The 15752-nt window shown below is 36.7% G+C and overlaps 3 protein-coding genes across 5 annotated transcripts in view; 2 read left to right on the top strand and 1 right to left on the bottom strand.

The window, feature by feature from the left end:
• Positions 1–550: 550 nt before the first annotated feature.
• Positions 551–2222, bottom strand: LOC107669057 (EF-hand calcium-binding domain-containing protein 9). The gene is made up of 4 exons (XM_016461155.1): positions 2087–2222; positions 1750–1898; positions 1350–1526; positions 551–700 (listed from the first exon to the last, which is right to left on the bottom strand). The coding sequence occupies exons 1-4, from the start codon at positions 2220–2222 to the stop codon at positions 551–553; spliced, it is 612 nt and encodes a 203-aa protein (XP_016316641.1).
• Positions 2223–5016: 2794 nt separating this feature from the next.
• On the top strand, positions 5017–7389 carry LOC107669056 (interleukin-12 subunit beta-like). The gene is made up of 7 exons (XM_016461154.1): positions 5017–5113; positions 5251–5514; positions 6233–6335; positions 6423–6601; positions 6685–6848; positions 7082–7191; positions 7329–7389. The coding sequence occupies exons 1-7, from the start codon at positions 5017–5019 to the stop codon at positions 7387–7389; spliced, it is 978 nt and encodes a 325-aa protein (XP_016316640.1).
• Positions 7390–10356: 2967 nt separating this feature from the next.
• The window catches only part of LOC107669103 (RING finger protein 145-like), a 47119-nt gene continuing 41723 nt past the window's right edge, over positions 10357–15752 (top strand). The window contains exons 1-2 of one of the 3 annotated variants that reach the window (XM_016461221.1): positions 10357–10569; positions 12794–13037. In XM_016461221.1, the coding sequence (XP_016316707.1) occupies positions 12854–13037 (184 nt within the window). In that variant the 5' untranslated portion in view covers positions 10357–10569; positions 12794–12853. Of the gene's footprint in view, positions 10570–11039; positions 11086–12793; positions 13038–14206; positions 14450–15752 lie in introns of those variants that run through there. The other 2 variants (XM_016461222.1, XM_016461220.1) reach the window with 2 other exon arrangements.

The following is a 15752-nucleotide window of genomic DNA, read 5'->3' as shown; positions in this document are numbered from 1 at the left end:
TTAAAAAACTTTAAAATTAGAATAACTTTTGCAAACACAAATATATACAGTTTATTAATATTGTTGGCAAAAATAGTAGTCTGATTAATTTTACATTTCATATTTTACTCTTCATGAATAGCTCTGTTTCAAAATTGAATTACTGTTCACATTTTACTGAAAAGCCTACAAAATTGACTGACAACAGATTCCACTGTGACAGCCTTACATAGTGCACCGATAATGAATTGTATATTTTTCATGGGCATTCGTAGTGGAAATATATAAACTGCTTTTGTGTAGCCAAAGCGTAAATGTATGTATCTTTAACAGAAATGAAAATAGCCTGAGAAATTTTCACTTGAGTAAAAAATGTGACTAGTCTGGGATCTACATTATAGATTCACACATATAAGCGATATCATTCTTAACAAATAGGCCTACTTCATTGTCTCTTCTATTTTACTTTTGATACTTACAATTACTGCTATTATTTTTCCTATTAATTACATAAGACAGTAGTCAGAATAAACAGAAGACTCTTCATTTTTATTTCTGAAGCATATTTTACTCAGTCAAGTAAATGAAGTTCATCTTCTTCTTTCACAAAATATGTGCAGATGTCCATGAGACGGTGTAATTTTCCACGTTTTCTCTTAAACTCCTTTTGGGCATCCATGCACATCATGGTAAACTTCTGAAACTCACTTAGATTCAGGCACTGTTGGTAATTAAAGATTTAATTTTAGATTTAATGCTCTATAATGCACAAGTTATTGTTTGATCATACAACAAGCCACATGCGTAATATTTTCCAAATTTGACTGAAATTGATAACCCTCTCTATGGACACATTGGAGGTAGTCGCCTGCCGTTAGCTATTTTTGTATTTAATTTAGGAGATTTTTTTTACATAACATTTAGGTGTTTACATAAATGTAACATTTTGTTTATCTATTTAACAAAAAAATTACTTACAATCAAATTGTGTTCTTTTGGCTAATTAATTTGCTGAAAAGCGCTAGTAATATGATTGCCACTTACGCATCCTCTACTGAAAGAATCTGCTAACAGCGACAAACAGTGACAAAATGCAAAGAGCTAAAATAATGAATAATTCTAAATGATCTTTGTAATTTTCACAGGGAAAAACAAGAAAAAACACCATCTACATCCAGACCGTCAATTATTTTTTATGTGCTATGAAAATGTAGTAGTCAGTGGCTAATGACATACATTTTCAGTCACCTAGTGCAAAATTTGGTTGCATATGTTAGTAATTATGGAGGATTGTACAGTGATGTTAAATGCTGTTAACAGATTAAATATTTGATTGTTAAGCAGCACTGGCAGTTGTATGACATCTGTACCTCGTCCCCAGTGATGTCAAACAGGTTCAAGATCTTTTTGAAATCAGAACCCTTGAGATTGAAAAGGAATCCGGATGCCTTAAACTCTTTCAGGTTGATGGTTTTGCTACTATCCATATCCAACAGCTCAAAGACAGGGAGGAAATGGTGACAGATGAAGGTCTCTTCCACATCATGCTACGTACACATACACATTTCAGCACATGTGACATTGATCACAACCTCTCATAAAACAATAACAATGATAAAGACCAAGGAAATTTGGCAGTAAATGGGGTTTTCCTGCAGCATGAAAAAGAGGAAGTGGCTTTTTGCTCAGATATTGTGAGCCCTGTATGGTTGTGGTAAGTGTGGAGGGGCTGTTTTTGATGTGGTCATGTTTTGTAGGAGAATGTCTTACTTCACTACTGAGCAGAATGCAGACCATCATATAAAACTCCTCAAAACCAATTTCTCCATCAGCATCCCAATCCAGCATGTCGAAGGTCAGCATTATGTGTTTCTTCCCCATTGTTGTCACATGCTTCATGAAATGGTAGAACTGAATGTCTGAGGAAGGGAAAAGAAAAGCACGACAGTTATTCCAAACACTGAAATTCCACCTTAGCAATGTATCCACCTATTGCAGATTAATAAAAATTACATAAAAAGACTGTTAAAAAAATTACAGATTTGTCAGTTGTTCTCGTGTTAAAGGGGAAATGCGCATTAACAAGTAATTATTAGTGTATTCTTACCATTCAGTGTTTTTTTCTCATGAATATCCAGAAGACAAAAATAATCATAAATTATTTTAGTGTTAGTCAGTGAGAGAAGGCAATGAAACTTGTTTAAATTCAAATATTCGAAGAAAACCCCCTTTTTTAACTTCATTTTGCTCTTTAGATTCGAGTAATGTTAAACGCTTCCACTATCGATCAACAATTAATGCTGTTACCATGGTAATTAGGCACTTTTCACGCTTCCGCGTTTATAGCTTCCGGATTGGCGCAGGCCAAGACGCTTTCACACTTGGTTCGCTTGCCTGGTCCGAACCCGAGTTCGATTGCTCCCCCCTCCCCCTCCCCCTGGCCTGTGTTCATATTACTTTATTTGCGTCATCAAGCCAGCAGCTGTTTACCCCGTTGCTTAGTAACGACGGGCAGGAGAAGGCGGCAAAATGCGTAGTTGCCCTCTTCATTTTTATATAGTTCTGTTTTTGAACCATTGGTTTTGATTCCAAAGCTTCAGTACATAACGGCACTTCCGTTTGTCTTACGAGTGTACAGCAAATGCTCTAAAGAACGTTAAAGGCGAACAGAAATGAGACATACAGCTTTCTGCTTGACGCGCGTCAGTCACGCTCGTAAGGAAAGTGAGTGAAACACACACACACACAAACACACATTTTTATCAAATAATACGTCATTAATTGCGGTTCACTTCCGCGATTCGGTAGGCCTACGACTGCGTTCACATCAGCAGCGAACCGTACCCCAGACCACCCTTTTTAAGCGGACTCGGGTACGGTTCGCGGGTGCGCACCTGAGTTCGGAAGACAGCGTTCACATCATCCAAACGAACCGAACTCTGACGTCAATCGAACCCGGGTGCGCAACAAAAGTGCTAGTGTGAAAGCACAGTTGCTGCCTTAAAAATTTAAGTATAGTCAACTTAGTTGTATAAGTCATTTCAACTTAAATTATATTAAACTGACTTTAAAATATGGAGTTGAATCACATACAGTATAACGTATAAAAAAACTTGATCGGCCTGTAACTTATGATGTGACTTACACTATTTTTGCAGTGTACAAAGTGCACTTTGATTCGGGAATCAAAGTTTTTTTTTTTAATTACTTAGTTTGAAAACTGCAGTTTGAAAATAAGGTTTATGGCTGTCACAACTAGCCTACTAGCTTCAAAGCTCAGGCTGTCACAATATTTTATTTCCTTTAAAATGTTGGCGCTTATTAGTTTAGTCATTCTTCGTGCCTGTTTGTTGTTGGCTGTGCTCCATTATCAAACTTCGTGGGGAAATTTTACACATAGCCTACCTGATCCGCTGCTCCACTCGCAACCTGTATGCACATGTTTCTGGACATATCTGAAAATATTCACTGTAATAGCCTATCTTTTGTAGTAGCCTACCTATGGCACAGCATACACGTTATTTTATATTATTTACTTTAAATAAGCAATGTTGTATTCCCTACTTGTGCTATTAATGTGATAGCATAAATGCACGTTGTAGCCTACATTGCGCCCTTGAAATAAATAGTAAACAAGAGATGACTTGGTTTTGTGGTTTTACTCTGTCAAGGTTAGGGTTGTCATTGATAGTTTAATACGTGCTTTAACTGGACTCCTATATAATTGTTTGTGTTTATTATTGGTAAAAAGTCAGCGTTCTGAGTAGGCATAGGCTATAAAAAAATTACAATGCTATTTCTTAGATTTTATAACAACAGCTTGGGAAAAAGGCCTACTGAGAGTTCTGTTTTCTTTTTTCTTTCCTTCATTCTTTTTTCTATGTTATCTGGGCATTTAAAACACTTTTCATGTGTCAGGCTGAAGAGTGTCATCAGCATTTAATGTGAAATTTCTTATCAGTAATTTTAATGTACAAATCACTCAATGTCATTATCTGACAGGAAAGGGGAATAACCCAATTGTGAAATGGACAAACCAACGGAGAGTAGGGACAAGCAAATCAAACACAGTAACGCAACCAGGTAAATCATCCTCTGGCTTTCAGATGAGAACTTGTGGCAAAAATACCCAAGGTGTTGGAAAACAAATATTGACTTCATATCTTTCCCACCCTTAGGCTCAATTCCTCACATAGTCCACCTTGGAAACCAATTAGCAATTTCATGTCTTATGTTTTCCTGCCCAATATAATACAATCCAGTAAAGAATCTTATTTTTTTGAATGGGCCGTTAATGTATATGCTATAAATAGTCCAATATTAGAGAAGAGAGAGGACAGTGAGAAGGCTCAGTGGAAGTGAGAGAATTATGATGTCTGAGAACAGCTAAGGTTCTGGAGTTGCTCATGCAGGGTTTGGTTCCTCTATAACCTGCAGTGGACTTTTCCTGGCCAGGGAAATTCTGCCCTCCTGACACGTTACTTATAAGCTTGCATACTAAACACAACAGCAAAGCAAAATCAGTCTGGTTGTTGACGTTAATCTTGTTGGATTTTTGAGCGATCGATGGTAAGTCTCTTATTTCAAACTCATGTTATATTGTCATTAAAATAACCACTCAATTATTTTGTTTAAATATATTTTTATGCATTTTTTTTGCATAGGCCCAATAATATGTAAGATTATTAGCATAACATGAAAACTGACAATTTTATAAATGCTTAAACAACAACTGAAGTATCATTTACCAGTTTAACAAATGAAATATTTAGCCTATTGTTTGTTCTGTTAGTAATAACCATATTACAAAGCAAAGAGCTCAACTGGATACAACAGGATATGTCATGTTTTCACGTATCTTTTAGAAGTTGATAAGTCTTCATTTTGCTTTCTTAAATGCACAACTATATGGTTAGCTGCATTTTATTATTTACATTTAGCACTGTTTTTTTCACCTTCTGTCAGAGTAAACCTGCAGCCACAGCTGAGAACCAATGATTATTGCAGTCTAAACTTTTCTCTTTTTTCCACCAACAGATGTTTTTTCTCTTTTTGAGTACGTTGTTGTTTCTCCAGTCCTCTGCTGACAGATCCATCAAAACAGCTGAGAGTTACTGGACACTTAAACCAAATGGTTTGTTTGTCTGAATCATGTCTAAAGAAAAATACTTGAGCTCTCTTTTATAAACTGCTTCAATTCATTTTATTTATATTGGGGCTTATATTGTTATATTTGCACTTCTCACATGTTTTTCAATTGTCTGTCATCAGTGCTTGTGGTGAATGTCGATGCAAGTGAAGATGTAAACATGGTGCCACTTATCTGTGGAGAAGACTATGAAGCGAAAAATATTACATGGACAAGAAACAATGATGAAAATCTGGAGGCTCAAGGAAACAGGATCGTCGTCACAGTGGAGGCCTGGAAGGGGGGCAACTACTCCTGTTTCAACAGTGAGGGATCCTACCTAAACCACACACTGGTGCTGGCTCAGTGGACCTTCAGGAAGTTTATCAAGAATACTCCTGAGAAAGGTACAACCCTCTGTTACATTGTATAAAATTGTCATGATATTAATTAGAAAAATGTAAAAATGTTAAAGAAAATTTTTTTATGCTCATCAAGGCTTCACTTATTTTAGCAAATATAGCGTAAAAAGTAAAACTGTGAAATATTATTACAATAAAAATTTGATCAATTTTAATTTATTTCAATACATTTTTAACAGTGAATACTCCAGTCGTCAGTGTCACATGATCCTTCAGAAATCATTCTAATATGCTGATTTGGTGCTCAAAAACATTTCCTATTATCAATGTTGAAAATGATTATGCTGCTTAGTAATTATTTCTTTTCGAAACCATGATACTTTTTGATTATTTGAATATAAAGTTCAAAAGAACAGCATTTATTTGGATTATAAACCTTTTGTAACATTATAAATTGCATATATAAATTAAATAAATGATAAATGACAAATTTAATTAAGAAATTAAATATATAAATATATAAGTCTCTTCTGTTACTTTTGATAAATTTAATACGTCTTTGCTGAATAAAAGTATGAATTAATTAAAAACAAAAAAAAAGTAAATCGACCCCAAATGTTTGAACGTACTGTTTATAATTTTTATAATGTGTATTTGTTTATTTTATTTTATTAAATTAAATTACAAAATTGTATTTTATAATTATTGAATTTAATTATTAGTATTATTCTTTTTTTTTTAATTTATTGAATTACCAAACAAGGTTACATCGATTGTACAACAAATAACTATGGAGGTTCCTTCAAATGTAACTGGACATGGGATGGAAACAGGAATGGCCATGTCATTCATATCAAAGCCACACGGTAAGTTTCTCAGTTTTGCCTTAGGCTCTGCAATCTGCAGTGATGTAAGGGGTGTGGAGAAAAAAAAACTGACTGATTCTGTTCCAGCCCTCATGGTGGAAGCAACATCAGCTGCAGTCTGGATGACAGAGGAAAGTCTATCACATGCTTAGACCTTGACTACTGTCCCTATGCAGAGGAGGTGGAGCGCATCAACCTGACCATATACTTCAGAAGCAGCTTTGTTGTTGAATCCTACAATACAAAGTTCTACATCATGGATATCGGTGAGCTCTCAAAAACTGCTAAGAATATTGAATCAGTATGCCGCTCATCTGAATATGAAACATTCTTTTTCTCCACTCCTTAGTGAGGCCTGATATGGTGCCTATTAGTAGGATCAATAAAACATCTGTAGAGGTCAGATATCCACACTCCTGGAACACACCATCATCCTACTTCCCTCTCATGTTCCAAGTGGTTCGCTGTCGGAAACGCGAAAAATGTGACTGCTCCAAACCGAACTTACAAGCGGTAACCCAACACACAAACTGTACACACTACTGGTCAAAAGACAATCCGGAATAATTACATTTGGAATAATTAGGCAGTATTTATTTAATCAAAAATAGAATAAAAACAGTAATATTATGAAAAATTATTACAATTTAAAAGAAGTTTTCAATTTTAAAATGTAATATATTTCTGTGTTTAAAACTATTTTTTTTTGTCAGAACTGGAAATATATTAATATTTGTTTTGCTCAGATTTTATTCACACAAAGGCACCAGCTGCCAGTGACAAAAGGGATGTGTGTGTGTGTGAGAGCCAGGGATGAATTCTGCAATTCCTCATGGAGTGACTGGAGCCAGTACAAGTATGTGTATTTAATATTTGTTATATTCCTTAGCAAAAGATTAATTTGCTTTACTCCCATTTAAATGTCCTTATTGCTTTATAAATGTTACTTTTCGGCACACATTATAATACAAACTTTCTCTGTTCATTTTTTAGATGCAAAACCAGAAAAAACGGCAAGCAGAGGAACCGAGAACCAAAGTTAAAGACGCTATAATCTATTATGCATCATTAAATAAAAAACAATGTAAACATTATGATGCTTTCTGTAGTTATGAACAATGACTGACTCTATAAGACCTTCTCTGGTCATATACTGTGTAATTAAATACAAACACATAGTATGTGTTCTTGTAATAATGTATTTATCTATACATTGTAATAACACTATCATGCTCTTAAATTAATTATTTATAACTGTAGTACATTTTAACTGTGTTACATGTATTTATTATGATTGCTGATGTCTTTACGTGATTATTTAAGACATAAAACATCTATATGCTCTTAATTCAGTTTTGCTTTGTATGCATGTTTAGATTTAAGAAGTGATTTTATTTGATGTCTCACCAATTCTGAACTATTATGTAGTGTGTATTTTGCTAAATATCACTCACATTGAAAGGTTTGGAATTCATTAGGGTCCTAATTATGTGCAAATGTCTTTTCTTTCTCTGTAGATCACACATAAGACTGCTCAAGACAGGAATTGCTGTCACATCTCAATGTGGAGCAAAGCGACATGCTATTCCCCACGTTTCAACAGAGCTCGGGCATCAAATCAAAATAACCACCTAAATCAATTGATCACTGATTGTTCAAGTGTTGTGTGAAAAACAAGTCCTGTATTGAAACCTGGAAAAAACATGTGTAACACACCATGAGCGACATTAACCACCATGAATTGCCTGTTGTAAAAAAACAAATGCTGGATTTTTGGAAATGACACAATTGGTGCATCACTAACTAATTTTGAGGAACTTACCCAAACAAACCTGCCATTCATTAATTGAAGCTGGTAAATAACAAAAAAAGACTATAAAAATAAATAAATGAAAGGGAAATGTCATTAACTGATCTGATCATCTGTGACTGGAACTCTACTAATCACAAACCAGACAATTAATAAGCAATTTTAAATGAGGTGAATAAAAAAATAAATAAATTAAAATTAAAATAGATCATGTAATTTAAAAAGAGCCTGTACATTGTCTTGGTTAAAGGCATTCTTATGTCCGGCTAAAATATAAACAGGGAGGTTTATAATATTGAGATATATACCTTGAGAAGGCCTCAATCCCTCTTTATCAGAGTTAACAGTTATTTCAGGGCAAGTGTGACAAAAAAACTTTGATCTAAGAAGCATTTCCTCAACATCATTATGAGAGACATTGAAGAGGGTACAGATTGCTGACCTACTTATGAAGTATAGAGACTAAAAGAGAATATTGGCTCACTCCCTCTGGGACATGTGCTCTTGCTAGTAGGCTGATAGAAACACAAGCTCATAATTAAATGATTTACAGTCTATATGTAGCAGACAAGTTCTGTGGATATAAAAAAAAGATAATAATGCAAATAGGTACTGTACAGTAGGTCTGAAATGTCTACAGTGATCTCTCTGTTACTATTTTAGTGTCTAGCAGTGATTTCACGAATGAGTTTTCACTAAACATACAAATTCAAGATGAAAATGATGGGATTGTGAATTTGATGTGATCCAGGGCTCTTGTTTTTGAAACTATTGTTTTGGGTTACTTTACCACAAGACAGCTGCTTTGGCATCGCTGTTGTGGGTTAACATGTGACCTATTGTATTTTATTACTGAATGGACATTGTGACGAGTGGGGCGGGACCGAGAGCCGTGGGAACGGAGCGAGGCCGGTGGAGTAATTGCTAATGCGCGACACCTGCGCCACTCACCGGTCTCGAGTCCCACGGAGGAGCTCCGGAAGGATAAAAGAAGGAGTGACAACATTGTTGGACGAGAGAGGGCCAGGCCTGGACTTTATTTTGTGTTTTGTGTGTGGCAGTCGTCCGCGAGGAGCTGCCGCTTTACTTTCATTTTGTGTTTGTTTGATTATTAAAGTATTTAAATGTTCGCCGGTTCCCGCCTCCTTCTTCCCGAACTACGAACTTTGTTACAGACATTTACTGTAGGCCTATATTCCTACATCGTAGTGCTACTTCATACTCCGTAAATGATGCTTAATCATATGTTTATACAGGAGGGAAGTTCACATCAACACGAGTGAATAGCTGAGCCAGCTGCGGCTTCACCACAAGAGGAGAAATTACTAGGGGTTTGGAGATGATAATTCCCCATGGAGCGTGATGAAGGTCATCAGTTTTTCACCACATGCTTTTTTTTTTGGTCTGTGTGTGAAAGCAGAGATAGATCATTACACTTCTCTAAATCTTCTTGCAATTATACAAAATACATTGCATGGGTCAAAATTATTGATTTTTCTTTTATGCCAAAAATCATAGGATATTAAGTGAAGATCATGTTTAAAGAAGATATTTTGTGAATTTGCTACATTAAATATATCAAAACTTAATTTTGTATTAGTAATATGCATTGCCAAGAACTTAATTTTGACAACTTTAAAGGCGATTTTCTTGATTTATTTATTTATTTATGTTTATTTATTCAGCTTTCAGATGATGTAGAAATCTAAATTTCACAAAATTGACCCTTATATGACTGGTTTTGTGTAGAAATCTCAATTTCACAAAATTTACCCTTATATGACTGGTTTTGTGGTCCAGGGTCACAAGCACACACACACACACACACACACACACAGGCCTACTTCGACTCCATGTGTGTGTGTGTGTGTGTTATATTTTTATTATTGAAAGAAATAATAGACTCTCAGCATGACTTTTCTCAACGCCAAAAAAAAGCCAAAGGGGGAGAGAGATATTAATGTGAAGAGGCAGTATCTCACAGATAGCCTAATTAAAGTCGATTATCATTTTAGTATTATTCACAGCCCGTGATCTGGTTCACTATAGCGCTCTTAATCTGTATAGCACAGTTGACATTGTGAATGCTGAGTCGTCTGCTCTGACTCCTTATCATTCCACCTATCCACCCCCCCCTCTCTTTCTTTCAGTCTCCAACGTGTGCTGTGCCCTCATGATGCCACGGCGCTCGCTAATCCGCTCTCCGCGGCGCACATGCTCAGTACCGATCACTGTGGAAATCTGTAATGGCTGCGGGATGATGTGATACGAGTCCAGGTGCCGCGCCGCGTCTCTTTGGTAGGAATGCAATTTCCCCGAGACTGCCAACCACTCCATTCATTCCTCCGTCAACATGGTTGACATCCGACAGAAGAATAAAGGTCGGACATCGTAGTCGCGAGCACTTGCGGGAGTCATAATCGTGTAAGTTGAATGTTTATTTTGTTTGTTAAATTGCGGTTAATTGAGCGGGGGATCCGGACATGAAGTGTTTGTTATCCGAGGTCACTAACGTACAGTTCATAGCAGCATCTCTAGAGAGAGAAGGCACGCATATAACGTTAGCCGCGTACTACATAGCTATAGCTGCATCCAAGTAACGTTATCAACGTTATATATAACGTGCGATTAGAGGCCAGCGATATCTGACTATTTCCGTGCAGGTTTCCTTTTATTACAGACGTTTAACAGCGGTTATCACAGCGTGCTAAAGCAGCGTAACGTTACAGACAACATTGGCTACAACATGTCCTCACGTTTGTTGTTTTTATTTGCGTCAATAGAACGGAAAACGAAGTTATTTTTGTAGACGCGCTTATTTAGTACTGCAACAGGCTCATTGTGAGATCAGCCAGTCACACACAATGCATTTTCAATGAGCTCGGAGTTACTATAGTTAATTTCGACATCTCCCGCTGGCTTAGAAAGTACATTATCAGGGTACGTTTCGTTGGGGTTTGGGGTCGAGGGGCCGAGCTACTTTTTTAATAAAGCGTAAACCTCCCAAAGGAAGTCCAAACAACAAGTTGGGATGATAAAAGTATTTATTTTTACAGACAAGTATACGTTTTAAGGGATTTGAAATGTTTCTTTAATCACAAAAGTTAGATTAGTGACAGAAATGCGCTAGCCTTACGAGGTAATCATAGCAACAGTAGGCTGGCGAAAATACAAACATAGCCTACTGTATTTATCACTTTACTATATATTTAAGTATTACAAGTATCTCACAAAAAAGAATCGTGTTTTTTTTTTTTTCAAATATAGTTTATAGGCGTTTTATTCTGACAAATTTTGGGCAAACACAGCTAATTATTGGGTCCGAAAAATGCTTCACAGACGCCTCTCTCAGAAGTGTGTAGCACACTTGAGTGCAAAACAGATTATGTAAATGTTTTCCTATAAGACTGCTGCTATTCAGTTTTATGGAAACTTTGACAATCGAGTTATCTACATTATTTGCTAAGTTATCGTATATAATGCTTTTTATCCGATTGTATTTATGCACCATCTATGCTGTATTTTGTGCGAGTTTTAAAACATGCAGCCCTAAGGAAACAAACAGGTTATGTAATAACCTGTGTTTAAAGGCACAATATGTAATTTTCTCCACTGGAGGGCGCGTATTCAAAATAAACAAATAGGGTGCGTCCGAAATCGCATACTACTTAGTAGGTACTACATTTGAATTTGAACGTACTACTCGACCGTTAAAAAAGTACGTTCTATATAGTATGAATGAGAGTAGTATGAATGGAATTCGGACGTACTACATCCGCCATGTTGATGTTGTCACGTGACATGCGTCTTCACAACAGCGCCAAAATTTAAAGAGCCCGCACTACTGCGCGAACATCAGCAATGTTTCACGTTATTCTTACCGCTTTCATCGCGTTTTAACCTTGATTGGATCAACAGCTCAGAGGAGGCTTCTAGCTGCTCGCAGATCACTGATTTTTTAGGATTACTGATAAACTACTGTCATTTGATTTGTATTTGTTACTTATTTTAATTTTAGTTAAATTATGTCTGAATTTATTATGTCTGTATAGGTCCTTTATTAAGTTTTTAGTTTTATTTAATTTGAGTTATTTTAATACTTCAACAAACTAAATGGGAATGAAATAATATATATATATTTAATTTATAAATGTGTATGTGTGTATATATTGTTCGGGAAAAAGTCGTGACTGGCTAGTTAGTTTCCACAACAATGCATCGTACTATGGTGGTTAATCAGTGAGCTACGTCATTGTATGGGAAACGCACCCCTGGTTGGCTAAATCATACCTACAGTCGTGGCCAAAAGTTTTGGCAGGACCAAATACAAAAAATAATGTTATTTTTAGCAGCATCATATGACCCCTTTAATAAAAAAATCTTACATATTGTGCCTTTAACTCCATTAAACTTCAGTACACAATGCTGCCACATTTTACATTTAGTCTGTCTAATTATAATCTAGATATAAACTTTTTGTATTCGCTGATGTATTCAGTTGAGAAATAATTCTCTTAATCAGTATTTTGGTCTTGTTTTCAGAGCTTTTCTTGTGCATAGGGCTTGTCTCAGACAACACCTTTTTTACTGACTGACAGTCATGAACCTCTCTCTCTATCTCTGTTTGTTGCTCTCTATCTCGTATCAGTGCAGTGCTGGTGTGTGATAGTGCCAGTGAATTGCGTGTGGTTGGCAGTAGTCAGGAGTGATGGCTGTGAAGGAGCGGGTGGAGGCGGTGCTGAATGTGGGCCTGCGGGTCCCCAGTATCATGTTACTAGAGGTGCTGTACCGCTGGGATGTCAGCTCCTTCTTCCAGAAGATCCAGAGAAGCAGCCTCAACAACAACCCCCTCTTCCAGTACAAGTACCTGGCCCTCTACCTTCACTATGTGGGTGAGTAACAAACCTATTTTATGTGATGGTTTTTGGGTTATACCATGATATACAAATAAGGAGCCATTCAGTGTCAGGAAATGCCCATCAAGGTACCGTGGTATTACCATCTCTGCACCATGGTACTTTTTGTGAGGGAATAAATGGCTTTCATCTGTAGATCATTTTACTTGTTTCTCTGTTCCCTTCCTGCTACTTAAAACACTCTTGTGGAAATTTGTAGCTATTTTACATTTTGGTGAATTTGTGGCTAATTTGCATGAATCTTATTAATATGTTTTTGTACGATCTGCTTACGCATAATTGAATTTTGTATGCTTCTATACAAATCGCTTCATATAAATTCATATGAAATCACCACCTTGTAAAATAGTTGCATTTTCTAATGCAATCTGGGGTGCGTTTCCCAAAAGCATCGTTAGCCATCCTGACTGATGACGATCCATTCTTGCCTTATTAGTTCTCAGAGTTTATCACAATTTGTGGGCTTCTGCTTGACCACTTGACTTCTGAGGACTGACCACAGGTTCTCTATGGGACTGAGATCCAAAATTTCAATGTAATGATCTTCGAGCCACTTCTTTATCGCTCTTGCTTTGTGACATGGTGCTCCATCATGCTGGAAAATGCACAGATCATCACCAAATTGCTCATGCATCATTGGAAGAAGTTGCTCTTGCAGGACTTTTTGATACCATTCTTTATTCATGGCAGTGTTTTTGGACAGAATTATGAGAGAGGCCACTCCCTTGGTTGAAAAGCAACCCCACACATGGATGACCTCAGGATGCTTCACTGTTGACATGTCACAGGACTCATGGTAGCGTTCACCTTTTCTTCTCCGAACAATCGATTTTCCTTATTTTTAGCAGCATCATATGACCCCTTTAATAAAAAAATCTTACATATTGTGCCTTTAACTCCATTAAACTTCAGTACACAATGCTGCCACATTTTACATTTAGTCTGTCTAATTATAATCTAGATATAAACTTTTTGTATTCGCTGATGTATTCAGTTGAGAAATAATTCTCTTAATCAGTATTTTGGTCTTGTTTTCAGAGCTTTTCTTGTGCATAGGGCTTGTCTCAGACAACACCTTTTTTACTGACTGACAGTCATGAACCTCTCTCTCTATCTCTGTTTGTTGCTCTCTATCTCGTATCAGTGCAGTGCTGGTGTGTGATAGTGCCAGTGAATTGCGTGTGGTTGGCAGTAGTCAGGAGTGATGGCTGTGAAGGAGCGGGTGGAGGCGGTGCTGAATGTGGGCCTGCGGGTCCCCAGTATCATGTTACTAGAGGTGCTGTACCGCTGGGATGTCAGCTCCTTCTTCCAGAAGATCCAGAGAAGCAGCCTCAACAACAACCCCCTCTTCCAGTACAAGTACCTGGCCCTCTACCTTCACTATGTGGGTGAGTAACAAACCTATTTTATGTGATGGTTTTTGGGTTATACCATGATATACAAATAAGGAGCCATTCAGTGTCAGGAAATGCCCATCAAGGTACCGTGGTATTACCATCTCTGCACCATGGTACTTTTTGTGAGGGAATAAATGGCTTTCATCTGTAGATCATTTTACTTGTTTCTCTGTTCCCTTCCTGCTACTTAAAACACTCTTGTGGAAATTTGTAGCTATTTTACATTTTGGTGAATTTGTGGCTAATTTGCATGAATCTTATTAATATGTTTTTGTACGATCTGCTTACGCATAATTGAATTTTGTATGCTTCTATACAAATCGCTTCATATAAATTCATATGAAATCACCACCTTGTAAAATAGTTGCATTTTCTAATGCAATCTGGGGTGCGTTTCCCAAAAGCATCGTTAGCCAACTATGGTCGCTAGTTCCGTCGTTACCAACATAGTTCAACGATTCTGTGTTTCCCGAAACCATAGTTCAAATGATCATTCGCAAACAGTGTCGCAAACTTGCATGGTAGGAACTGCAGCTCTTGACCTGTGGTTAGAAGCATAGTTTCTTGTTAGTAAGACATATGGACTTAAATAAATTATGCTCTTGGGCACAATAAGCAAGCTAACATGCAGTACAATCTATATCTTCGATTCTATTTAAATATATATACATTTTAATCGATAAATTTTAAGCGTGTCCTCAATAAGCGCCATTTTTGAAGAGTGCGCATGCGCATAAATGCATAAGGGAACCCCGGAGTATGACGTAGGAAACCCGCGATGAATCAAAGATCAAATAAAGCAAAATGACAGGGAACAAAACATAGTAAATTAGTAATCAGGTGCAATGTTCAATACAGCAGCATCTCAGAGATCTCTAATTAATTAATTAGCAGAAGTTATTACTCCACCACGTGCGTGTGATGTCATTAACAACGGCCCTAAATTGTTGAACTAATGTGGTTCAAACGACGGAGATGCGACTGTGTTCGGGAAAAAGTCGTGACTGGCTAGTTAGTTTCCACAACAATGCATCGTACTATGGTGGTTAATCAGTGAGCTACGTCATTGTATGGGAAACGCACCCCTGGTTGGCTAAATCATACCTACAGTCGTGGCCAAAAGTTTTGGCAGGGACATAAATTTTGTGTTTTGCAAAGTTTGCTGCTTCAGTATTTGTAGATTATTTTTCCACATGTTTCTATGGTATACTGAAAAACAATGATAAGCATATCATAAGTTTTAAAGGCTTTTATTGGCAAAAAAATATAATGAGTCAATATTTACAGTGTTGAC

The sequence above is a fragment of the Sinocyclocheilus anshuiensis genome, unplaced genomic scaffold, assembly GCF_001515605.1.
Source record: "Sinocyclocheilus anshuiensis isolate Anshui unplaced genomic scaffold, SAMN03320099.WGS_v1.1 scaffold124, whole genome shotgun sequence".
Classification (NCBI taxonomy): Eukaryota; Metazoa; Chordata; class Actinopteri; order Cypriniformes; family Cyprinidae; genus Sinocyclocheilus; species Sinocyclocheilus anshuiensis.
This window is presented reverse-complemented; position numbering and strand designations above follow the sequence as displayed.